At 40.5% G+C, this 27,456-nt stretch overlaps 1 protein-coding gene across 2 annotated transcripts in view; it reads left to right on the top strand.

The window, feature by feature from the left end:
• LOC117215811 (gamma-aminobutyric acid type B receptor subunit 2) overlaps positions 1 to 27,456 on the top strand; it is an 85,199-nt gene that overhangs the window by 50,404 nt on the left and 7,339 nt on the right. For both annotated transcript variants that reach the window (XM_033462287.1, XM_033462288.1), the window contains 3 exons: positions 25,806 to 25,943; positions 26,530 to 26,697; positions 27,120 to 27,295. In XM_033462287.1, coding sequence (XP_033318178.1) covers positions 25,806 to 25,943; positions 26,530 to 26,697; positions 27,120 to 27,295 — 482 coding nt within the window. The remainder of the gene's footprint in view (positions 1 to 25,805; positions 25,944 to 26,529; positions 26,698 to 27,119; positions 27,296 to 27,456) is intronic.

The following is a 27,456-nucleotide window of genomic DNA, read 5'->3' as shown; positions in this document are numbered from 1 at the left end:
AATCGATGTTATAATCCGGTCAAGACGCGTTACGAGCAATTATACTTTATAGATATGTACAACTTCGGTACAATTGTTATTCATGAAAAATATAAATTTACACAAACACCCGTCTAATGTTACATTTTTTCGAGATTTTGAACTGCGAGAAATAAAAGTGCGTAATTCGTTATCCGTTAATGAATCACTGACTTTCCATTCATCATCGAAATCTGTGCTTGCTATCCTCCTTCGTGCAAAAGTGGCGAAAACATAATTGCCAAATCGATTTCGCTAATCAGAGTAAAAAAATTAGATGGTTGGTTGCGGGTCGCTTTATCTTCGCGAAGAAGGAGTACGCTCAATTGCTTCTTTTCAAAGGAGATTTCTTCTTCCACAAACACGTGGCTAGTTCCTTCTATCTTGACTCTCGCTATTGTTCACGTCGCGCCGTCCTCTTTCACGGAATTCCTCTTTTCATCCGCGAAAGAAAGTTGCCAGTCAGTGGAGAGTTGCGGTCGCATGGAACGTTGTTCAATGAAATAACCCGAGAACTCGGAATGTCGTTATTTCGACCGTTTATCAACTTGACCATTTGTTCGAGCAATCCTGAGTAAAGTAATTAAATGGTAGCAGCATTCAATGGATATCAGAATTCGAGAATCGAGAACTCGACTTACAAAGTTACATTGTTCACTTCCAATTCAATTAATCCTGAAATTTTACTGATATTCCATGAGATTTTGACTGCTCTGATTACTTTCACATTATGTAGATCCAATTGACGTCAAAATGACTAAAGTCTGCATTGCATAAATTTTCAACTGCTAATGACGTCCATAATTCTGTTCGCTACTAAATGGACTACGAGTTTTTTTTTGTATTTATTGAAAATCTTTAGATACGAAATATATGTATAAAATATACAAATCAGTGTATTCTTCGTAATATTTAGAGAGTGAAACAAATCTCTGCTTACAAATCTACATAAAAACCCGTACTAATAAGGTAACGCAAATTATAAATTACTACTTATAGTTTTATAATGTTATATCTTTCTTGCCAAGGAAAAGACAATTTTTTAATTTTTGATGTAAATATATCGGGAAGGATAAATCTAAACTGCGAAAGGATTAAGTCGACTTCGATGTAGTTATCCGTGGAACGACGACGAGTCAATTTGAAACGCGGCGCTTGTTTCTTGACAAATCCTCGTGGAGAAATTTCGCACGTGAGCCACGAAATCGGTAGCAAACCGCTCGTAAATATTCATAACACGAAGCAGTGTGTCAAACGTAGCAACTCCTTGATTCATGCACAATCTTATGTGTAAATCGTTGCCCGAGCTGTATACCGTACAACACTGGCCACGATTGACCATTCGCCCATTTCCAGCTTTGCTAATGCCACCATCTCGGAACTTCCATTCTCGACACGTTCTAGCGCGACTCGTTCGCGGAAATGAAATTTCTTGAACGCAGCTCCCTTACAGCTGTTATAGGAAAACTTCGTCTATTTTACACTTTATGTACTTAATTCACTCGTGCAAATATTCTTTCAATTCTCTTCGGATATCTCTAGCGTAAATCTGTAAAATTGGACGAGCTAAAATTGATACGTTTTAAATACCAAGAAATATAATTGGAGACATTGTTAAAAAGGTAAATACCTCGAATCCCCTTTCGAATTATATGATACCGAGGAATTAAATTGCCTGTTCAAAACACGTATAATCTTAGGTGCAACTACATCAATTGATGTCTCGTCTTAAAGCTTTAATTTACGACCACATTATGTCGTTTCACCTAGTACAAGTATTTCTTAGAATTTCGATACACTTCAGGCAGGAATATTCGCACCACAACTAGGTAAACTTTCTGCCTACACATTCAATGTTTCGACGTGTACAAATGCAATGTGTATACGTGGTATTGGCCCAATAATACGCGAAAGGTAAACTAATAAAATACGTATGGTTGGTTCCATGGAACGAAGTCGTTAACGAGCTTTCAAGCTTGTAGGTTCGAATGGACTGGAAGCAACTCGTCGCGTTGCCTGGTCGGGAAGGTAGTTGCGGCGGATTTGATCAGCTACGAAAGTCCGTCCAACTCCTTTCCGTCTCGGAGGCGCGGTTTTCTCCACTGTCGTCCCGAACTTGTCGGACATAGTAACTTCCAACGTACAACTTGCACGATTTCTATTGTCAGGAAGAACATTGCGCGCTTCTATTGTAAATTCCAGGGCTCTGAACAGTCTCAAACGGTACAAGGATGCAGGGATTAACGATCGGAGAACGATATTACGTGAACCGAAACTTGGCTTGATTCGTTGCAGAATTCAAATTATCAGTTCGACTAGTTCCTATTAACACGTTCACTGCTATCGAAATTTCTTCGTCGTCGTAGAAACGATGCGCTTTCTTCGTCAAAAGTATCTTCGCGCTAAACTCAGTTAGTTCACGACTGCGTATGGGACATGAGCATTCTTGCGCTTGAAAACGCACTAGCAGTCGCGATTCGCGGATTTAATGGCGCGAGAGGCAATTTAGAACGGTGGGATTGACTGGCGACAAAAATCACGGTTGTCTGTCGGTGCATTCGATAAAAGTGTCATTAAGAAGATGAAAAGAGGGCAAAAGGTAGGGAAGGGCAGGGTGGGTGAAGAGGATGTCAGAGAGGGTGGGTACAAGGAGGAGTTAATTTAGGAAGAGTCGAATAGACAACGTCACGAACATTATCTCGTGGGAACACTCGCGAAACGTACACGAACATTCAACATCGATGCAGATAGTGGCTGGCAAATATTAATTAGTCGCGGACAGATTCTATCTGCGTTTCGACTGTAGTTCGTGTAATAAACTTAACTTCGTGTACTTAGTTTCGATCGAACTGTCACGCTTCAATGGCGCGCAGCCTCTTCTCGTAATGGTGATTCTTCGAATTAAAAATTTCACGCCTTCGTTGTTACTGGCTGCAACCGTCTCGCCGATTGTAGCTATTACATTTTTATTTACAGTAACAGGGCAATGGAACGAATAGTCGCCCGTTGCACACACGAATGTAAATAAGTTAGAACATGGCGAATAATTTACATTCTTGGGAATTTGTCTACGTCTCGCGAAACAAAAGGCGGAACAGAGCTTGCTCGACGAAAAGTGCCGCGAGGTACGACTGGGAAAAGCGCAAGCGGCAGACGAAAGTCGAATTCGAATGCAGACGTGGCACAAAAGGGAAATTTCGCGGAATTAAGATTTAAATCGCATTACCTAAACAAGAGATCGGGAAGTTGTTAAGTCGGAGGCGGTGAAAGAGGGCGCGGTCGAGGGCGCGCCACAGCCAGTAACAGCGCGCTACTCTTCCGGAAATATTTACATTCCGGAAATGAACGCAGTGTTCTGAGTTACTTAATTCGACTGAGATGCACGCTTATTTCAATGAAACCGTATAAATACCCAAGAAGCGTATTTAACCAGATGGAACGTTGGTTACCATCGTCAGGGTCTCCCTTTTTCCTCTCGAGGCTAATCGAGGAACTCGAATTCTTTACGTTTGTACGCGATCGATCGGATAGACGATCGTGCAGTCGTTGCTGCCACTAGAAAGCTTAATTTCATTATGAAACCACGTTAGAGGCCAAAGTAATTATTTCCTTGCATTTTGTGTTTTTACTATAACTTTTCCGGGCGTTAAATAACGTACATTTTTATAATATCTCTAGCTTCGTATATACCCGTTGAATACTCTGATAAAATTTGGCTGCTAAACCATAGGATTCGCAGTCTCCGTTATTCTTCGCGCGCAAGAATATTAAAGCAAAAGTAGCAAAGTACATGAAGAGCGTATTATGCAATTTTCACGACTGGTACAAAGCGATAGAAAAGAACATCGTTGAATGCCGACCAGTACTTTTCATAATTCCCCCTCTTGGTTGGATTACTCACGCAAGAAGAAATTCTCTGTGAACTGATGTCCACGCAGTGCGGACACTCTTCTAGGGAGAACAGAATGTGGCTGCCATTTCCACCGCAAGAATGAACGCATCACTTTAATAAACTTAGGTAAAGACATTTTCTCCGCGTTTCTGGACCAAAGAGGATCGTTTTCTGCATCCCGATCTCCTAGAAACCATCCAAGTGCAACGACTAGCTAACTGACCGTGAAACACGAACGACTCGAAATTATCACTAAACGAAGTGGAAACTTGTCTCGCAACGAACTGGCCGCTTTACCAATTTACCAACCTCGGTTCATAGCGATCCCAGACTTTGCGCTGCGTCGCTAAGTAACCAAATGAATGACCTCCTTTTTCCTTCTCGTTCTCGAACTCCGTCTCAGATTTCGTCTCATCGAAATATAAACGATTTAAATTTAGAATTTACGTACTTTATATGAAATATTCTATACATAAGATATATTGTACTTAGGACCTGTTGCGCAAATGACATAATCTTTTCTTGAATAATAATTGGAGATAACGAAAAATGGGCGATGACACTATCTGTTTAAGCAATAACGTTCGCTCTCTTTCGAATTACCGCACGAGCGATCGGTAATTGGCGCTCAGCGAGTGGTGATAATCGCAACGCGTTGCTTTGGATCGCGTAATTGCTTGAATGAGCTGTCGATTATCGCCACTCGCGATCGATAGATGCGATGTTGAACATGTACTAGGTTGGCTCGAAGAGATACGTGCTTTGCATTCTCCCAACCATTGAACGTCTTCGACAGTCCATCGACAATCAACCAAACTTCCTTTTTCAACCAACTTTCGGATCTTGCGAATCCGAATAGCACATGAAAATCAGCATATTTATGTTTGACAAGGAAACATTTCAATATTAACATAGACGTCTTTTCCACGGATCTATGACGATTACTTGAAACATCCACTTTGGATACTATACGAAGCGTTTTTTTATCAGGATCAATATTTCATCTTCGTGCACTTGATATCAAAGGGTTTATAATAATGATAACAATTATTAATGATTATTATTTGAAGCGCAATTTAAAAATAGCCATTGTTTCGAGATAATCGAGAAGTAATCATAAATTTTCTCGCGATATAATAGTGGCACCTGATTTTACGTTTCGACTTGTTGCAACTAACGTTGGCATGTAACAATGAAACCTAATCTCCAACGAATATATCGTACGTGATTAAAGTAAAGTAGCGTAAAACAGAAGTAATCTTTCCACAGTAAACAACTCGTAAACTTAAGATAAATTTGGTCCGGTTGATTGATTATAAAAGAAGAATTAGCAATTGTCATCCTGCGGAACGATCGAATGTGGCGGGTTAAAAATTTCACGGGTTACAGAGTGGCTTTCGCAAGATCACGCGACAAATTTACAGATCTTAGGAATTACACATCTCGGTTGAATGCTGTTCTATAGAATGACCTCGTATCAACGTTTCGTGACCCGTAAAAGGCGCTCGAACGTTATCGTAGGTCGACGCAGTTCACAAAGGAGACGCGACGATCTCGAAGAAAGGAGCGAGAAATCGTTTTAGGCGAACATGCACGGCCGAGAATCTGGCAAACAGGTGAACGTGTTGCGATTGAACGTGAAACATCGGCGAGTAAATATTTGCGCGATTTTTTCCGCGCAAAAAGGGAGACGAAGCGCTACAGAGGAAACTCGATCAACTTCGTGACGTTAAACTTAATTTCAAAGAGAGTGCAAAGAGCGGCGCGAAATAGCAGAGGAAAAAAGGTGCTATCTGCATAATGGTCCTTTCACCTGGAGCTGTATTTTAAAGTATGGACATTGAAGTCGCTCGACGAGCAATCGTTTGAGCAGTTTTTAAGTTCTTACTGAACAAATCGTAACCTCGAATAGAACGGAATTGTTTTATCGAGGCGCCTCTAAAAACGATTACGCTGGAAAAAATGAGAAATCTTGCCGGTCGATCGGAAGAGTCTCATCAAGATTAAAAAAGGAAGTACGGTTGGTGGAACGAACGAGTCGAACATACGTATAGTTCCGACGAACGCGTTCACTTCGAAACGACTCGCGAACAAAACACGCTTTAATGAAATTGAAACAGAATCGAAACGGGACATCGGGATCGGAATTCGCGCAGGCAATTTGTCCTGGGATTTTCGTCGACCGTTCAAATTACCGCCGAGATATTGGTTTTTTACAAAAGCCGCGGCCGCTTTCCGCGAGATCCGATTTCTTTGTTTCTTTTCTCTAACTAGATTTTCACTATTTTTTATACGAAATATCGTAGAAAGAGAAATCAAAGTGATCTGACGGACGGGTTGATTTCCACGACTGCTCTCTATCGAAGGTCTATATCCTCTTTTGAATTTCTATCGATCGTACGCAATTAGAATGGCGTTACAGAGTAAGATTCAAATGGCAGAGAAGGCCCAGGCGTTCGTGGAAACGCGTTCGAGAGAAGACGAAGATCAGAGAAGTTGGCAGTGCGACGAAGTAGACTCTTGTCGAACAATGACAGGTTACGAGGATGTATAATCACGACACCGTTCCAGCGACAGACGATAGGACGGAAACAGAAGTTGGAAAGCGACTGATGTTCGAGTGCTGATCAGACAAGTACCAGAGGGAATACCGAACTGGAGAGGTGACGAGATGGAGGAAAGGGATTACAAGAAAAGTGGAAAAAAAACCAGAAGACGAGAAGAGAGGAATGTTGCTTTTATGCATTGTGTGGTTTTGCTAGCGAGAATCTCTGGCTTTGTATATATGTAAATCAGGGATTGTAACGCCAATTCCTTTGACGTGAGAACGAACAATTATTGGTCGAAGGACATTGCCATGATTTTTAATAGATTTATTAGGAATTTTTTTTTATAGATAATTGCGAATTCAGAATACATCTTGTTCTTTATTTCCCAATATATTAAAAGAAAAGTATTACGAGATGAAATACGGAATTAGAATCCAAAGCATAGTAAAAATTTGCATAATTGTAACTGTTTGAAGAAAAGAATCAACTTTAGACATTATCAAACAAGAAATTCGACGTTTTTAAAATTGCCAGGATGGTGTACCCAGCTAATTGACGTAAAGTAAGAAGCAGAAAAATATAAACGTGACACGAGCAGTTCGACGTAAAAAGGTATCGGTTTATCTGGTTCGTTAGAGGCCCAACAATCGAAGCAGCGTCCTCGCTAATACGATAATCTTCGATCCGATGCGGAAATTACGGTACTCGACTGGAGAAAACAGACCCGCTAATGTATTTTTCCTGGCATTGTCTCAAACACCGGCAATGCTGCTTAACAGTTCCCCTCGACGCGAAAGAAGCCTTTGGGGCTCGTAATCAACGTTCATCGCTTCCGGATAATTCGATGGCTCGCTAACTTCAACCAATCATCGCGACACAAAATCAAAATTGGACTTGTTCCAAGGGATGAACACTTTTAGCATAAAAACACCGCGTTAGCAGAAGCAATTTCATAATTTGTTACATTTCGCGTAATACAAACACGCTATGCAACAACCGGAAATTTGAAGGATACCTTCGGATATTTTTTATTAGATCACGAACTTGAAGCGGAAGGTTTAAAAATTGAAGGATCTGCATCGATGAGGAGACAGCTCCAATATTTAAATTGTATTTGATCAATTTACCTTCGAAGAAACTCGTTTATTAGAGCAGAAGAAAAGATGTAGATTCCACATTCAAAAATTCTAGAAATGTATTACGAGGAGTACATATAATTTGGTTATGAGTTTACAGCACGTTTGAACAAATTATTTGGTGGAAAATCGAGCTGCTTTCTTAATTAAAGAGCTCTTGTAATTGTCGGGTCTATTAACTACTGTTTAACGCATAATGCAATTTTAAAAAGTGTAGATTAGCCGTAAGGAGCTACCTGAGAAAAAATAGGTCGGCTCCTTTAGAAGGAGCGTTGTAGAGAATTAATGGTCAGACGTATAGTCTCCTCATAATTTATCGCGCCCAATCCTTCAGGTAAACCTTTCGGCAATAATGAAATTCTTGGCAACGCGTTTATTCAACGAAAACGTCACGGTCTTAAATAGTCGCATCGTTCGATAAACTGTAATTCTCCGTGTTCCTCTTCTGGCTTTATGCGTCGCCCTCGAAAGCGCTTCTGAACATGTTTCCATTTAACATCCGTTCTTTCCAGCAACCACGAACGACCAATTATCAGACAAGCTTACCTGATATCAACTGTCACGAGCACCGAGCGGTACAATGTTAACGAAGGAAATGAAAAGCAATACCCAAGCAACCGAGATTGGACAATAATCGGTGCATGATCTCGATAAAAGCTCGCCCCTTGATCCTAACTTCCCTAACGTATCTCGAGAAGGGAACTTTCTATTGGCTGAGAAAGCTATTTAACTTGTCCTGTGATCTCAATGAAAGACCAGAGAAATATCATCGAGCGCAAAAAAGGTTTTCCATCTTGGATTCGATTGAAAGGAGAGCGTGGAAATTTGTACGTCGGAGTGTATTGTGCGGGAGACTCGTTCGATCAGGAAGGGACAAAGCGATAACGTCGCGATCCCATTGTCGTAAAGGGTAGAAAAAAATGACAAAAAGAATAAGAAGAGAGTCAGCTCTCGTATCGATCCCGGTAAAACGTGCAATAAGCTCGTGGCAAAGTGGATGATAATACCCACAGGTGTATTCTACCGATTGTAGTTACATCTGGGAATGTTCTATCGGAGTGGCATTACATGTAGATAAGAAATTCAAAGAAAATTAAGAGAAGAGGGCGTCGAAATTAATCGATTACGGCTCTAATCGCTGTCCCATCGCCATAGGATAGAAACAAATAATCGTTAGTTTTAAAAGTACTAAACGACTGAGATGCAGTTTTTGCCTTTACGGTGTGATCAGAAGCCGCACTCAATCTACGTCGTATAGCTTGATAGTAGCGATTTAAACGAGAATTAAGGTATATTGTTTCGAGCGTGATAATACTCCGTGACGCGTCCTCGTTAGTCTGTAACGCGGGTTAGAAGAAAGAGGCTAAGAAAAGGAGAAATAGAAGAAAAATATGGGGGAAGGGGGAAACTGCTATGGTCCAGTAACCAGCGCTCAAGGAGCGAAGACAGAGCGTGAAAGGAACGAAGAAAATAATAACCAGGTAGTTTAATCGCTTTGCTCGTGTACAGAGAATGTTCGCGAGATGGAAAGTTTGGTTGTATCGATTCCTCACGACAATGAGAAATCTCAAGCGAAATCTCAAGTGAATGCCAGTGAAATAGTGTAACGGCACGAGCGGGCCGCTTTCAACCCCTTTTTCAACCACCGCGCAGTTATACGCTCGCTTTGCTTCCAAAACTCGTTTTTTCTCTTTGCGTCGATTTGAATAACTTTTAAAATACACTAACCGTAATGTAGTTTTCGGCGACTGAGGCTTTGAGCACGCACGCGCTGTGGTTTACCTCTTTTACCATTGCTGATCGGACGCGCCGCAGAACAAAATCCATATACGTTCTCTTTTTTTCCTGGCAATCTCGAAAACAGTATTTTTCCTACCGAAGAGAGGGAAAGTTAACGTTATTGTGGACGGTGGGGATTCGCATGGATGATGACTAATAGAGAATCGAGCGAATGTTTATGCTCAAACATCAGTATTGTGAGAGAAAAACGCACGAGTAAACTTGGTTGCATGGTACCACGTGAAATTCTCGCTGCGCGTGGCAAAAGTGTGTTATCTTTAACTGTGAGATCTGTAAGAGTGCGGTATGTTTGTAAAAGCTTTCCCTGACAAAATAAATTCACTCGGTAAATACCATCTAGTACCTATAGAAAACACAAATCAGCATGAATGTAGAACTCAATCCGAAATGCTACAAAATAAACAGAAGGGAAGTACTCCCAAAAAAGGCAACGCTGTTTTATAAGAATCCTTTAAGATTCAGAGAGACATGCTTGGAGAAGATCGAGTCGTCTGTTAAGTGGGAATTATTATTGTTGTGTCATTCTGTTTTTTATTGCTAAATAAATATTTAACGTTCTTGTCGCTTTATTTTATATTTAATATAAGTTTGTAGAAACGTGTATTGGACCATTCCGTCCAACACTCACCGCTGGAAATCCATCGGGCATCGTTTCTATCTTATATATCCGCATCTTTTCGGTGGTGTCTCGTAGGATCTCTTCATCTCGAAGGTTCGCTTAACATACTTATCACGTAAGACCTACTTTCCCTACGTTTTCCACGTACTACCTTCCCATATATTCTTACATTAATGAATAAAAACCTATCTTACGGTGACTTGCGAAAGTACCTATGCGGACACTTGTAGATATCTTCTATGAATATATTACGTTATACACAGCATATTAAAATTCTATTAGCACTACTATGAGACTCGACAATCGCAATTACGATCGTAAAGTTTATTTAGTTAAGTTTAAAATTGCAAGATATTTATTTAATACAGATAGGTATGTACTTATATACGTAGGATATATATATATATACACACATATATATTCGCAGAATAATATTTAAGCAGTCCAATTATCCCTTATATTCATAAACCTCGATATTTGGTGAAACAACATTTAACGGTTACTGTATATTTAAGATGGATACTCATACTAATTTTCTGTTAAATATATGTTTGAAATAAATATTTTGTAACTTTTACATACATTTTCAGATTGATTCCAAAGACCAATATAATGATGTTGCGTCTCGTTACAATTCTAATGGAATTTTAAGATGTTTTATATAATACATACGATATAGACATAAAAGTTTTCTATAGTAAGGGTTCAAGTATTTTCGTGAGCCGATGTACGAGCAAACATCTCTACGCTGTTTTTCCGGAACGTTAACATGATCCAAAAGAACGAAGGATCGTCGTGACACATCGTATCTTGCAACTTCTTCCTGACCGGTTACGATCGGTTTACGGACAAATCGCTTTAGGAAATAAATGGTGGAACGAGCCGTAGTCAGCCGGGGGGCATCTTGTTTGTAACAGCGGAGAACATTCGCGATCGATTAGGTTATCGGTGTGTGTTAGGAGTATCAAGCCATTGAGAGAACATCGACGACCGAGTACAAAGCTGACTACGCTCGTTCGACCATGTCGTATCGCTTTGAAAGGGAGCGAGAAATTTTCAAATTGCTTCATTACCAAAGGAAGTAGGTATAACCGATGCATCGAGCGAAAGCTTTTCGACACGCCTCCTTGACAAAAGCGAAATGGTCGCGATGCATTCACCGTCTCTACGACAGACGGACCCGAGCACAACGACAATCCTTAAATAATGCATTCGCGCGTTCAACGCAAAGCGCGTTCGCTGAATTGTTCAAGACACAACTTGATACTCTACTGTCTGTGAACTTTCCGACCGAGAAAGTAAAAAACGTCCTGAAAATTGTCACTCCTCCCCTTTTTACCTTCCTCTCGCTTGCGTCTTGCTTCTTTTGTCACGATTCAGCGATTTAATCGCAATTGTGACCGAAACCTGAGGAAGATAATAGAAAACATTAGACTGTAGCAAATTTATTCAGCAGTAGAAGAATGGATACATAGATGAATAGTGTAATGAATATCCGGCATTGTTCACGTTGTATAGTTCTAGAACGTTTACGCGGAATATTGCGATAGCGTGCGAAATTTAAGCCAATGTATAGACGTATTCTACGTTGCGCATACGATTGTCTCGTTTCTCTTCGGGTATTATCGTGGTTACGTTATTTGGAAAGTTGACGCACAGGGTTCGTTAATTACTACACCAATCATTACCTTTGCGCTTACACGTATGTAATTACACGACCCTGCAAATAGTTGCAAACATACAAATTGTGAATCTAGCTAACGAATATCGAAACTGATCAGCAAATTTGTCGACGATTTGCCATCGTTTGAAAATCGCGAATCAATTTATTAGAGAATGTTAAAGAAAGCTGTGAACAGTGATAGACTACTCGACTCTTGGCCTGTTCCAAAGAAAGTCTAAATATAAAGATATCCGAGTCTGAAATATTCCGATGAAACATCGAAAATCTATGCAATAATAAACCATTTAAATGCAAATGCAAAGTGTATGAACGAGCTTGGAATAAATTGCTCGGCGGGTCGTTTTCCGATTACCGTTGGTAATTTACCGGAGCAACGATTTCCCCTTTGACGACAAGCACATTCTCATCTCACCAGGAAGCGGTGTGTGGTGCAACAAACAGTTAAAAATAAAACTCGGCCCGCGGTATGTATTTTTCGCATTTCCAGATCTAGCTCGACGAGAACGCGAACATTTAAAATTTAAAATTGCCTCAACTCTGTTTTTTAATCAGCTGTTTGGAGCGAAGTAGAAATTCCTTGGCGGTTCTGATCTGCCTCGTGAAATTGGACGCGTCACGCCTGTTTCTCTCTTTTTTTTTCTCCATCCCTCGAGGATCGAGATACAGTAGACCATCCTATATCCAAACTACATAATAGACCCAAAGTGCAATTTCCAGATAATAGAACAATCACTTTTCTGATATTAAATTTCATTTATTCAAATAGAGATCAAGAAAATTGTTAGTTTATTTCGATAATTGAGGATCCTCTATCTTCTTAGCTATTGAATTATATAAATTTGTCAACATAAGTAATTATGTAGGATTACTTTCTTTTTGTGAGTCAAGGTCTCGAAGTCCTTTTTCAAATGCCTCGATTGCTTTGGAATAAGAAAATACTTTCTCGATGTTCATTCATTTACTGTTTCAGTTCGCGTGAAATTTATTCATATAGTCTATGTCACTCATAAACGAAGCGTTCGTCTATCACGGAATTAAATGTGGCCTTTCATTTTCTCCCTGTCTGCCTCTATTTTTCAGCAAAATCTTATATCACGTAGTTTAACAACTTCCTTTTTGCAAATATAAAAAACACGCCATGCATATAACGAAGGCATCTATCAAGAGTGGGCATTCTATTTGTATAACAACACGTACCAGCGTGTTTGAAAACGTAAAAATCCTCCACCCAAAACCTTTTCGCGCGCTTAACGAACCGCAAACAAATTCTAATTTAGCTCCCCTCTCGGTGGCGTGACATATCTTTTCTCGCCTCGTAACGATTCGGGACAGAAGATAATTTGGAAATTTCATTCGATTATTAGTAGCTCGCAGCGAGAAATACGCACGCTTCTCTCATTTGATTAATAGCAAAGTTTGAACAGTATCGCGGACGAATGCGTCGACCTACACGTGCACGCGTTTGGTTATTTACCTAAACATTGACTGTTGCCGTAATAATAATTATTTTACTATAGCGTTATTATGCATAAATCATTATTAACACCGTTGGCATAACCGCGGCTGTGGCTACGGCGAGCATGTTGCCTCATGCAGACAAATCCAAACTGCAATTCAAATCGATCATTTGTCGGATCATTGAATAATTGATACGCAGCAGATTTTGTTGAAACGCGCGCTTGCACGAATCGATCCTACACAGAGCACAGAGGAGAAAATTAAAAGAGATTTTTCTTTAGAAATTGCCGCGATTTACGTGAAATGATCTTTAACGATAGAGCTGCGGTTTCTCGGTCGAAACCATCTCGGCGAGTTGAATAACCAAACGACCGATGCTAACGAATTGCATTACGCTCGCACCGTAATTGTGTTAAAAATGTATTCGACGGGCAACGCGACGTGCCTTCGCTCTTTGCCGCTCCGATAATTAATTTCTTCCAGATACACGATAACGATTTCAAACGGGGAATTCGCATGCATGAAACGTAATACGAGCGGCGACACGAAAGCGCGTGCTTCTGCATCGACGTTTAAACATGATACACGGATAAACGGATTGATAGGTAAATGGATAGATATATAGAAGAGATAGATGAATTTGCAGATAGATCTGGCGAGTGGATGGACAGATGAATAGATAAGTGTGCGAATAGATTTGAAACAAGGTACCATGGAACGAAGATCGGTCGAAAAGCCATGCGACGAACACTGACTCAGAAAAGTATTATCATAAAAAATGTTTATGTAAAAATATATATGTCATGTGTGTTATATTGTAGAACATCTTAAAACTTCATTAATACTATGTAATAAGGCTCGTCCAGCATTCTCTACCATATACCACTACTTCATTCCTTATGTTTCTTATTTCATTTCAAATCTTACGTTGTTTACCCTATGTACGTATAATATATACGCCATTTACATTCTCAAAAGGTTTCTAGCAAATATTCAAACACTTTCTACCCAATAACCATCAACTTTTTCATCGTGAATCACACCATATAATAATTATTCGTCTCGCGTACTTAGAAACTTCGTCGCGCGGGCGTTTCCTTATTTACCATTCCTTGCTTTACATCGGGAAAGATTTCAAAGATTTAACTTGTACGGCAAAGTTCGTGGAATGTAATCAAACCGAAATTCCTTGTCAAATAGCTTCGTGTACTCTCCAATCCCGATGCTCAAAGACTTTCTATAGAAACCAATGATTTTAAAGCATGTTGCACAAGGTGGACCAGTGGAATATATGGTGACTCGCAGCGAAAAAAATTGCACGCGGTCGACGAATCGTCAAGAGCTAGAGATTTCTATCGGCTGACGTAACAATGACGGTCGAACATTCGTGTCCAATGGATATGCATTCGATATGCATGCAGTAGTAAACTCTACTTGTCGGTATTCTGCGATGCACTTCATTGTCGATATAGCTGTTCTACAGAGCTTGTTATCCGCAGTGAAAATCCACCCGAATTTTCACACCGAAATTATTTACGAGAGAAGATCGAGCATTGCAATTATTTCGTGCATTGCAAGAAACTGGATGATGTATTCAGTACGATATAGTATAAGCGGTATAGATCGAAGATTATCGTATATTGGAGATGCAGTCACGAGAAGTACTTTCTCAAAAGTCTTTGAGTCGAACCTCATTTAATGACATCGAGGTTACGTAAGATGGGCGTAGAATTTCCAGATCGAAACTCGTTAAACCGTACCGCACGCGTAAAGACTCTTCTCATCGATCGAATCGTATCAGGACAAGGAGGAGCGAGGATCTTTTAAAATCGAAAGATTGCCAAGGAAACGATTCGAAAGTAATTATATGGTCGACTAGCTTTCTTACCTCGATCACAGTGCGCGTTGTCCCAAGGGAGGAATCGACGTACGAAATTCTTTTAATAATCGGCCTGATAACGCGAAAAGCACCATGGGCAATTTCCTCGATTTACTTTCCAATCGACAGTAGGTATCGCTGTTCACGTCGAGATTAAAGGTACGTACACTACCATTCATAACTGCTAGCCATTTGTGGAAAGCGGCGCGACTAGGAAATTATTGAAACTTCTAAGAATTATTATATTTCCTTGCTTTTAAAACTTTGCACAAAAGTAGATAAAAATTGTAGAACTTTAAGATGAATGCAGAATATACAGGGTGGTTGGTAACTGGTGGTACAAGCGGAAAGGGAGTGATTCTACGCGAAAAAAGAAGTCGAAAATATAGAATAAAACTTTTTCGTTTGAGGCTTTGTTTTCGCGAAAATCGACTTTGAATTTTCGCTCGGTACGCGTGCACTTTATCGCGTCTCGTTATAACGGATCTCACTGTAGATTTTTAAAAAAATTTAAAAAAAATTTAAAAAAATAAAAAAAATTTTTTATTCGATATTTTCGACTTTTTTCTTCACGTAGAATCACCCCCTTTCCGCTTGTGCCACCAGTTACCAACCACCCTGTATATAGTAATTCTACACTCATTATGTTCTTCTTACAAGCACATTTTTTACATATTTTCCTCTTTTTGTTGAGAATTACTTTGCACAAATGCAAAGACGTGATCGATTAATCTTCGCTAATTTAAATTGATTACGGCGAAGTCTTAGTTATTCAGGTCCCGTTTAATCGAAGTTCCATCTTTTCCGAGGTACTTTGAACTTTACCATAACTTCATTTTTTCCGAAGGTTTAACTTAAAAAGTACGAAAGTGTAAATAGTCAGGTACTGGTAAGACGGTTAATCAGTCAATTAGTTAATTAAGCTTAGATACATCAACATTGTTAAATTATAAAAATGTTTTCTAATATTTTATTGCACTAGGTAACAGCCATCGTCCTTTCCGTATTATTTGAATTTTCAATTATCTAAGATAAGCGGTCCACATCACGTCGGGTAATCGCAACTCTACTGCGTCGCTTCTTACATAAAGCCAGGAAATGTTCGAATACCTCCTTTATGACAGAGGGAGTACATGCATATGTATACCTCCATACGCAGAGCCGATATAAGAGCAAGTTTGATAGTATCTCCATAAATAAACGCGTCCTGTATAGTCCAGCCGGGCGGAGTTGAGCTTTTATTGGAAAATTGAAACCTTTCGCTGCGCAGAAATTTATTGGCTGGAATATCGTCGCGTTCTAACGCTGTTAATTTGTTCCGTGCACCACATGGAATCGTATAGAACAACGTACATCTACATACATGATATCGTATCGAGAGTGTAGCCAAAGTTATACTAAATGAAGTTTTTGCTCGGTGGTCGCGCAATGTGCAATTGTGTAACCGTCGAAGAATATTTAACATCGAAGGACGCATCCAACGTCAAACCGCAATTTTCCAAACCTAACTATGACGTTTTGAATACATTCGTATTGACTGCACGTTCTGTTCCAACTGTGTGCGGTCAGGCCTATTAAGTATTAGAACGCAAATCGGACGAATGTAATTGTAACGAACGGAATTCGTTGGCGCGCTATTAGCGCCCGTTGCATAATTGAGATTCTCCAATCTTGACAAAGTGGTCCTTGGTCGGAACTCGACCGGAATATATCTACTTACTTGTGCCATTGATTCAGCGTAATCGCTGAAACTACATCGGACGGTAATCAAATCTGTTCGGAGTAAAGTAATTTCGAAGCGATTTCATTCATCGCGCGTTAGGATCTATGGAGCGGTCGCTCGCAGCTTGTCACAAAACTATCGATTAGCGATGTATCGATTGATTTGGGAAGACCAGTAAAGCGGAAGGAAGGACGACAAAACGGAAAACTCTCGTCTCCAAGTGGTCTCGACTCGATCGAAAGACGAATGCGAAGCAGAGTTTAGAACGATGGGTGTTCGACTAACTTTGGTCGAGTACGCGAAACAAAAGTTGAAGGGTTAAAGTTTGCCATGCATTCAGGGCGATAGCATCCTAGACAGGCAAGCCATTTCTACGACCACGACAGCGAACAACTTCGCTACCACGAAAAGCCGGCGAAAGGTAAATTTGTTGGGCCGGAGAGCAATCAACGATCGAGTTTATCCAAATGAATCGATGGACATTCAGAGGGTCAGCGAAAGTATCACTATGCAGCATCGATAAATGAATGAACGTTTAAACAACGAGAAAGGAATGGAGGAGAGATAAAAGAATGAAAGGAATGAAGGAATGAAGGAAGGAAGGAAGGAAGAATAGCAAGTAAAGAATCCAAAGCGGTTAATGCGATTCGAGCGGATTTTCTTTGAAGTCTTTCCAAGTAGATCCAACGCAAAGGAGATTACTCGGGTGGAATGACATTACGTGCAAACGCGTTAAAATTCTCCATTGCTCTGTGTAAACGTCTTGGCTTGATTTTTTCGATCGTTCGACCCTGCCAAGAATGTATATCGATTTCATCTAGCTCGCAAAGAAAATAGAGGCGATGGAATTTCGAATGCAACCAAAATTAAAATTAATTATTTATATCGCGGATATTTGTTTTTCCAGCATGCACGAAAACTTCACAACGATAGACACCCGCTCACTCGCTCAGGTTGCCTGTTCTCGTCGCTGCAATTGTACTCGCGCGCCTACTAATTACATTAGAATTATGATAGTCGAACACGCTTCACAGGTAATGGAGAGTGCTCGACTACCGTGAAACGCGAATTCAACGTTGATTAACCGGAAAGCAGCATTGTTTCAACAATCATATCATAGGGTTGGTAAAGGATGCTGCGGCAATCCTGGCTGTCGCTTCATCAATCGGTGGGATATGTTATTTACCGCGTCGATTTAAAGCTTCGCCATATGGTAAATATCGTCGTACCGATATGTCGCAAGAACGTGTCGCAGTAAAATATCCTTTGCCTGTCAAATGGATAAAAAACGGCGAGAAAGAAGCGAGAAAGACAGGAGACAAGCTTCGTATCTGTCTTAAAATTGTACCGCGACGGAAAGGAGCGAAACAATTTATAATGGATCGATAGCGATTCGCTTCCTTTCTTGTAGCCACCATCGAAGATTATCTTATCCGTTTGAAGTCCACGATATCATCAATCTTCTCTGTCGCGCGAGGAAGACGACGGATACCCTCCCTTCCTGCGCTTTAGCATGGATTTTCTTGGATAGCATTGGTTCCGCGGTGCACTCGGTAAAAGTAAAAATAAAGGAAGACCAGATTTCCTTCCGTTGCTCCAGTAATTCGTCGTCCTATCGTTCGAACGCGTTCTGCCGTTAGTCGACGAAATAGAAACGTCCGTCAATGTCGAGACGTTTAAATTACATTTGAATTTATCATCCTCGTTCAGAACGCGTGTTGGATGAAAGCGAACCAGCTCCCGACCGCTAAGAGAGAATCGATGATAAACGCCAAGCGTTACGATTCTCTCTTTCGATTCTTTCTTTCGAGGTGGAAAAATACTGTTTATTCAAACGGAGGTCGAAATAATAACGAAGATAATCGAATAACTCGGTAATCACGAGTGAAAGGACGTTGAACTTCGGCCCAGAATTTCGAATTGCGCTCACCATTGGTAAACTTCCGAAAGCCTGCCGGTATGGCGCGTTTCAGACGACAGAGTGCATTTGACATAATTCCCGAAGTTTGACGGGCAGCAAGAAGCAAGAGGCGAGAATTTATGCGTCGCTTGCTAAATTTAATCCGGTTTCGGCCGCCTCGATCTACGCGGCAACTTATTTCAATAACAATGTACCGTGGTTAAACCAAAATCCGTAATGCCGTGACGCCGTCAGGATCATCGTAGAATAATCGGGAACGTGATCGTTCAGTCGCAATTCGCCAAGAAAAATTTTAAAGAATTTCAAAGTAGGATAATTTGACGAATCGTCGAACGCGCGTACGTTTCGCTTCGAAAATATTAAACGATTCGGCGACAGCCGGCTAAGCTTCGCGAAACTTGAAACAACGAGAACGTGATTTTGTTGAGCGAATAGGTTGAGCGTAAGAAATTGGTTTAAACGTACCATTGTGTGACGCATTCTGCGTGAATGCACGCAGTTGAATGCTAGACCCTGAAATTCCATTTGCCTCGTGTCGACGATTTCCTTTCGCGATATATTTTTTCAGTTATGTGTAGTGAACTCGGAAAAAGACAATATATTCTATTCATTTACCAAATGTATAGTAGTCATATATCTCGAGGAACTTCCGATTGTTATTGCATTATCTTTCTTTCGAGCACCGTGTAATTGGGTTTTATTCGTGCAAAATAGATTTTTACGTAAGGCACAATGGCTCGTTGAGATGATGGAACCGATTTCTCCGTACACGCCAAGTAGGAGGCGGGCAAGCTATAAAATATGAATCGCGATCCGATACCCGTTAGATATAAAATCACGGACGAAGTTTTCCCGACGTTTGAACATTGACAATTTTTCATAAGAAAGTTCCAATTTGAACATCCACGTTAATTGACGCGAGAGATACGTCCTCGGAGTACGGAGCAACGATCGAGCAAGATAAAACGCAGAAAAGCTGGTAGACATAGAAAACGTGCTTCTATACGAGCCGCAAAGCTGGAATCCTCTTTTCTTTCGTACGCCTTTCTTCTTTGGAAAACTCGAGCCAGCTACGATGCAGGCTCGATTTTTCATCGGATCGGGGGTTGAACGGCAAAGGTCTGCTGACGGATTTTAGAAGCAAACGAGCTGCATAAAAGAGAAGACATTCGCACCTGCCGTTAACCTTAAAAAATCCATTTCATCGTGCTCGTTATGTCGATCTAGGTCGTTCATTTTCTGCAGGGCACATCTCCAGTTTCCTAATCGTGATAGGCGACGCTCGCCGTTAACTTCCCCACCTTCCGTTACAAGGGTTCCGTTTCAACGAAAAATTTTAACGAACGAGTCCGAAGTTCGTGGAGATGGGTTTAATCGAATTCGAAACATCTCTTTGGTTACGTCTCGATTCGTATCGAACCCTGTGATATCGAATGGAAATTCTGCCAGGGAAAAATAATCAAATTCCATCCGAATCGATCTGAAAAACATCTTATTTATCGCTTGGCTGATAATGTATCACAGGCTTGATTAACAAGAACGGAGAAAACATGAACATCAAAGCGAGAAAACGATAAATATCGGCGTGAAATGCGCTCAAGGAACGTAATCGTGATCGAAGAATTATGGGTGTGAACGAATATAACGAAAATCCAGTGGGATTTGTAAACATACGGTATTAGGAGGAATAGAGCACTGAGCTGAACCGAAGTTGAAAAAAATGAAAGTCGAGACCTATTCAGAATTTATACGAAGAACAGAGAAGGGCTTTACGCTGGAAATAGCTCTTGGCTATTTAGCCAACTAAACTCGTATATACCTCAGGCTGATTCCCTCGCCTCTCTCATCGTTCCAGCATCGTCTATGTTTCTCTTTCTTCCGTTCTTCTTTCCGTCTCATTCGTTCTTTCTCGCCTGTTCACTTTGCACGTTTCGCGATTCGCGACGTTCCACCGTCGCGAGTTGACGTTTCGTTAAGGATCGCCCGGCACTTTGCGTTTCTTTCGCCTTCCTTTCTGCCTCGTTAATAAAAAGAAAGGAAAAAGGAAGGGAGCGAAAATGATGAACAAGAGAGGAGGATTCAGGAATTCGCATTGTCTCCTCCGGTGATAAACGATATTTCTTTTGAAGATGATCTAGATGAAACAAACTTTTTCCTCCGCTTTGTTGTTTTTTCCGTGAACATTCGCAGAAAGTTGATAAAAAACATCGGAACGTGGGCGATACGTTTCTAATTGGAATCGTCGCATTATTATTTCAGGCGTTGCCGAAATATTGGACAGCTTTTGTCCTGCAACTGTGTTCTAGCCTCGAAAATCGCGCCAAGGAAACGAGCCTTCCACCCGACGACAATGGCGTGTCCTTCGATATTTTTACGAGCTTAATTTGAGAAACCTGGAGGTCGCGTAATTTCTTGTCCCCGAGATTTTTATACGCCGTTTAACTTTCGCGAGTCAACGAGCGTAACATATGTCCGCTGTCATGTCACTGTTACTTTAGAATATTCCATGTGAATTATTACGCGAAGCAACGAACCAATTATACATATCGAGCCTCGGATTAATTATTTATCGCATGCTGGACGAAACGTAATGAAAAACTAATTTTACGCGACACTCGACTGACTTTTATTTTTTCGTGATAGTTGATTCGTTCCAATTGGATCTGTGTTCTACGCCTCTGTCGATTTCATATCGATCGAGGAAAATACTCGAAAAGTGAGCGAACGATCTTTCGCGCGGTTAAACTCGTAATGTTCTTCCGATTCAGGGGAGAAATCCTTCCAATTCTTCTAATTTTCATCTCATTGTTTACCAAAGATAATAATTGGTGTTCGTGCTTTGACGAGTGAACGCACGAAAGTGGAGCAATCGCAACGATTTTATTATAGAGAATACCGAATCCTGTGTCTTTAATTATTACTCGATCGTTCGGTGTTTCGAAAATATGCTCGATCGGGCACGATCGCGTTGCAGAACTCGATAAATTACAAGCAAATTCGTTGCTCACCTGGCTGACCTTTGACTTATCGTTAGATATAAGCAGAATAACCTCGAACACCTACGTAAATACATTAATAATTCACAATTCTATTTGAAGTTTCGGCCAACGAATAACGACCACTTTGATAAAATCGGTCACTCCATGTTTCGTGAAAACATGTTTAACCGCTCGTGCGTTGAAAACTCGTGGTCATATTTTCCAATGTAATCTGTACGTATCTATGTTCGTATGCAAGAGTTTCCACATAAAATTTGGCACTGTTACAAATTCTACGCACTGGTGGAAATTGTATACAATATTTTTGTGGTACAGAAAGGTAAAGAAGTAATACCAATGCGACTATACGTTATCTTAAGTTAATGTAATACAATATGTACTGTATCGTACGGCGACACCGATATCCGGCAATGCAATCTGACCGTACAATCTGGTCATGCAATCTGGCCACGCTGCTTGACCAGTAACTCGACAGTATCAGTCGTAGATATATCGTTCGTCGAAGATAATCTATGAGCGATAACGGCTAAAATCTCACTTCCGTCTTTGAATTAGAAATTGATTTCGATTTTGATTTTAATTTGCGTAACAGCCGATATTGGACAGAATTTTTTGTTTGTCATCCCTATCTGTAATCTTTTATCGTGTTTAAGGAGACATCGACAAGTAAAGCATGTTCTAACGCTGTTGGAACAAACGAACGCATATCAAGAATTACTTAGCATAAATAACGAGAGCGCTGCTTTCTCATTTTTTTCTGAATATTTAACCCATTTGAAGTTTTTCCCTCAGATAAAATAATTTTGAACATTCGTCTGTATTCTAGTTGCCAGTCATCAGAAATCTCAAGGGAAGCAAGGATAATTAATTTCGATATCGAGGTATTAAAGCTCTCGGTTAGTTGGCAAACTCGGCTTTTTAAATTTAATTAAAAATCCATGATTATTTCTTATTATTGGTTATTTAATTTTAATTTCGTATTTATATTTCAAAAAGAGCATAAAGGTAGGAGAAATCTCCCGTTTCCCATTTTCTATCGTTCTTTGAATCGTGTAAAGTAAATAGCAAAACTTTTACTGCTTCCCCATTCCTTTGTCGACTATAAGCAAATAATATCGCGCGACTGTTACGATGAAACTCGAATCAACGTAACTCAACTTCCTCTCAAAATGAAGAAAATACTTCAACGAACAGAAACTAGATCCAGACAGAAACGAACGAACAGGAGCTATTTTCATAAAAATTTTGCATCGAGGCATTGTCACGATTTTTATGTTCATAGGAAAAAGTAATTTCCAACTACCGTCGATGTATGCAACACAAAAGAATATGAAGAAATATCTGCCGTCAGAATTGAAAACGAGATCTGCGAATATTCTCAGGTTTTCTCGCGTGACACTTAAACCGAACATTGCGTTGAAGTTGTTGACACGCATACGAGCACACGCTTCCTCAAAGTAGCGAAAAAAGAAGGGAATGCGTTGGAAATGCCTACACCTGGGGCTTCGAATTTCATTGGGACTTTCAACTTTCCATCCCACTAATTGGCTTTCTCAGTGAATACACGTGAAATTCTCCCGTTTCCAGAGCTACCCGAGCTCTTCCCCTCGCCCACCGTACAGAAGGCACAAAGTTTTCGTTCGCTCTTATTTAGTGCGATCGGCTCTCTGGCTTTTTATCCTCCGCTCTGTCTACCCTTTTGCTCTCTGCCCTGTGCATCCTCGCTACCTAAAATACATCATAAACGCGCAACTTTTTACAGATTCCGGAAATCCGCATAATCACGTTGCAGCGACTAAATTTCTCTTTGTTTCTATTTCCAGTGGATTGCCGAACTTTTTGATTCTAAAAGCGTTACGAAACGACGAATGTTCGTTATGGATAAAACAAAGAATACGTCACCGCATTTTTACGAGCTCGCTATTTGCCATTTAGTAAGAAAATACACACGCGATTTCCATTTTACGGTGTATGCGACAACTCGATTGAGTTATAAATATATAACACCCAGATGAACGAGAGTTTGTTTGAGTTTTAAAAATACGACGGTTTACACGCATTTAATGCAAACAGAGAATAGTTGGTTCGATCAGTTGCGAGATTTTCGATAAAATGGCGAGTTCCGTGAATAACACAGCTGCGTTCATTTCCAGAGCAGCAAACTTATAATGAAATTTTGGCTTTGATAGCTTGTACAATAGATTGGCCTGCTTCGTAAACTAGTCGGTGGATTTCCATGCGATTCGAATCAATATGATATCAAAGATGTCTCTCTCTTTCCGTGGTATACCGTTCTAGATAAAGAAATCGTTTATTCTAAAAACCGAGAGGCTCTCAATTACGCTTTCGTTTTGCCTATTCATTCGATGAATCTCACTTCAGATTTCAACGATGTTAATAACCGGTCTATCGGCTACGTCAAAAGGAACCCAAAACTATCCCAATATTTATGAATGGAAAAACATTAGTGTATCTTATTCTGATTCTAGCAAATATGAGATTCGAGATAATAGAATCGATCGATTTTCTCTCCCTTTGAGCAAATTGGAATTTTTCTGCTACAAAAAGTACCAATGCCGTTCAAATAATTCGTTTCTACCTGCACGAAACGCCGCGCTTCTCTTCGTTCGATAGGAAAGAATAGAAGGAAGATGAAAATGTTTTACAATCTCTATCCTATCGACTGAAGCTGAAGATAACAATTTTGCAGGTTCGTAAGAGTTTACGGATCGATAAATCTGGCGTACTTTTCCACGTGCGTCGAGAACGCAAAGATCGCTATGCGCTTTTGTTTCTTTTTTCTCTCTCGACCACGAGAAAGCAGGCTCCCATTGTTCGTTGTCGTTCCCTGGTGATCCCGTTTTTTCGGTAATGCTGAGCTCGCGACTCGCGACGCAGCCTCGGCATGGCCTACAGCCAACGCATGAACAGCCAAGGCGTTGTGTTTCACACAGTTAAGATCGATCACCATTTGGATCCCTTTGTTCAACGACAATATACATAATGAATTCTGCTCGTTAATCTTTATCGATATTATCGATAGATAATAATAATAAATTTGGTGAATTTGACGAATCTTCGATTTATGTTATCATTGTGAATCGTTGATTCCGCTCTCGAAACACACACGAGATTAGGATTTCATTTTTGAATGAAACATGTCACGTTTTCCTTCGTGGATACGTATACCTGCTTCATTTGCAACGAATAAAGGATCGATCAGCGCGACGCTATCAATTAAATACACGTCCTTGCATAGAAACGAAGTTTAAGTTTCGTAGGTTTAATTAATTCGAGCAGCTCGAACGCCTTGAAACGAGTTCACTGGGCCACCAGTTAATGTATGCCGATCCACAAGGAATCGGTAATTCCCTACGTAGACCGACGCGACGGCTCCGGTATGCTGTTTGCGGTACCCAAATGCAATATACCAGAGCGTATCTGTCGCATACACGTGCTGTATCTCTCGCTTCCGTGTACCCATCAGCCGGCTACCTTGGTAAATGCGGTTAGGAAGAGATCGAAACTGCTGTCGTTCGAAACGTAATTGCTAGCAACCTGGCGTTCACGCGTCAATTATTACCCGATGCGTTCAATTTGTGCATACGTATATCCATATCCTTTTGTCGCTAGACTATGCTTCTCTGTTCTCCTTTCTAATATCTGCCGGCTACATACCATGTTTGTTCTCGTTCGCGCTCGTCCTCGTCCTCGCTCTCAACCTCACGCGAGTAGCTTGTCTTCGAGTATCCTCGACGGAGAAACGGGAAGCTTCACTTTGACACACGGGATTTGTTACACCGAGCTGTTCCTGACGTTACTCGGGCATCGTCGTAAAATATACGCGAGCACGTTCATACTATGCAAATGAGATTGCTATATGCTATCCCGAAAATAAAAATAGAGGGCAGTGAGAGACACGAGCCGAATAGGGCTAGGTGTATAGACCAAGGTAAAAGAACACCGGGGTGGTAGTAATTCAAACCTATCTGTGTATCATATACATACGAGTTATGTATATTCCTCTCTCTGTACGTAAAGGCTAGCCGAATCGCGATCAAAAGCTGTTTAACCAGCAAAAACAGAACGCTTGATGTTTGGTCGAATTTTATTCAATTTTATTCCAGTGCAACGCCGCCGTTGGCGTGAAAGCGTTCTTCGATATGATGCACAGCGGACCGCACAAGGTGATGCTATTCGGAGCAGCTTGCACGCACGTCACAGATCCCATCGCTAAAGCATCGAAGCATTGGCGTCTCACGCAGGTAAGTTAGAAACTTTGATGAGCTCTAATTTTCTAGCATTACGTGACATTTGCTGAATCTTATAGCGAATTTTTGGCGAATCTGTTGATCGATCTTTCGATGAATCTTCTGATGAATGGTCAACTTGTTGGTCAATCTAGTTTCTGAATGTTTGTTCGGAATTAAACAAGTTCAACTATAGTTTCGTTAGCTGTTGAAGCGAATACTTGTATTTCCTATTGAATATCTTTGAATATCGAATACGTTTTGTAAACAGCCATGTTGATATCTTCGCAAAGATGTATTTGTGGTAGTGAGGGTGAACGTGCGAGAATAGAAAGTTTATATTACTAAGGAGTTCCCACTACCAAGGTCTGGGATGTCCAGTGTGCAATTCAAGTTACCAGACTTCACAAGGGTGTAACTTATAACACTCAACCTCGAGAATTCTGATCTTTGTTCGAGAGAAGAGTGTCTGCATCGCATCGATCGTTGTCTCTGACACCCTTTGTCAGAACTTTAACGAACCGAATTCCTGACGAGTTATTGCGAATTCTTGCGCTCCTGTCTCGCCTTAATTATCCTTGTTGAATCTTCTTTGTTGCAGCTTAGCTACGCAGACACGCACCCGATGTTTACGAGCAATAGCTTTCCAAATTTCTTTAGGGTGGTGCCTTCCGAGAACGCGTTCAACGCTCCCCGCGTGGCGCTTTTAATGCATTTCAATTGGACCCGGGTCGGTACCATTTATCAAAACGAACCGAGATACGCTCTGGTGAGTATTTAAAATTTTACGAAAATATAATAGAACGTGATACACGCGCTGCCGGACACGGTCAACATTTCGTCAAACCCGCGCCACCGCGAAACCTCACCAACGAATCCTTCAAACTTGCGCGCTTCTTTCGTATCTCTCGTACCTTCGCATCTTCCCGATTGTTGCATCCACTGTGTACAATTACTATTTACCTATGCTTACAATTTCACCTGAATCGTTAACAATCATAACGATTGATATTCGTAACCAAAAAAAAAAGGTTGAGCTATTATTTTATTTGCTGAAAACGCAACAAGCCTCGCTCATCTCTTCCAACTTGAGCATCTCGATATTACGACGATATAAAATATAAAATTATAGTGTGATATTGGATATACGGTATCGTATACCAGCGAGAAACTTTTTATTTGTATTTACAGGCACACAATCGGCTGCTCACAGATCTGGATGGCTACAGTATGGAAGTAGTGGAGTCGCAAAGCTTCGCCACCGAGGTGACCACGGCGCTCGAGAAGCTGAAAGAGAAAGATGTTAGAATAATTTTAGGGAATTTTAACGAAGCGTGGGCTAGACGAATATTCTGCGAAGCGTATAGGTACGCTATATAACCTATATAATTACAAAATTATTTATTGAATATCACGAGTAGACTATGGATAGTTATGCAAATTAATATCTTTGTGAATACAATTCAATAAATGGAACTTTCTTGGCAAAAAAGCGTATGCGCACATCACGATATTAAATTTCGTGTCG

This window comes from Bombus bifarius, unplaced genomic scaffold, assembly GCF_011952205.1.
Source record: "Bombus bifarius isolate JDL3187 unplaced genomic scaffold, Bbif_JDL3187 scf7180000009825, whole genome shotgun sequence".
Lineage (NCBI taxonomy): Eukaryota > Metazoa > Arthropoda > Insecta > Hymenoptera > Apidae > Bombus > Bombus bifarius.
Note: the sequence above shows the minus strand (reverse complement) of the source record. Positions and strands in the feature narration are given on the sequence as shown.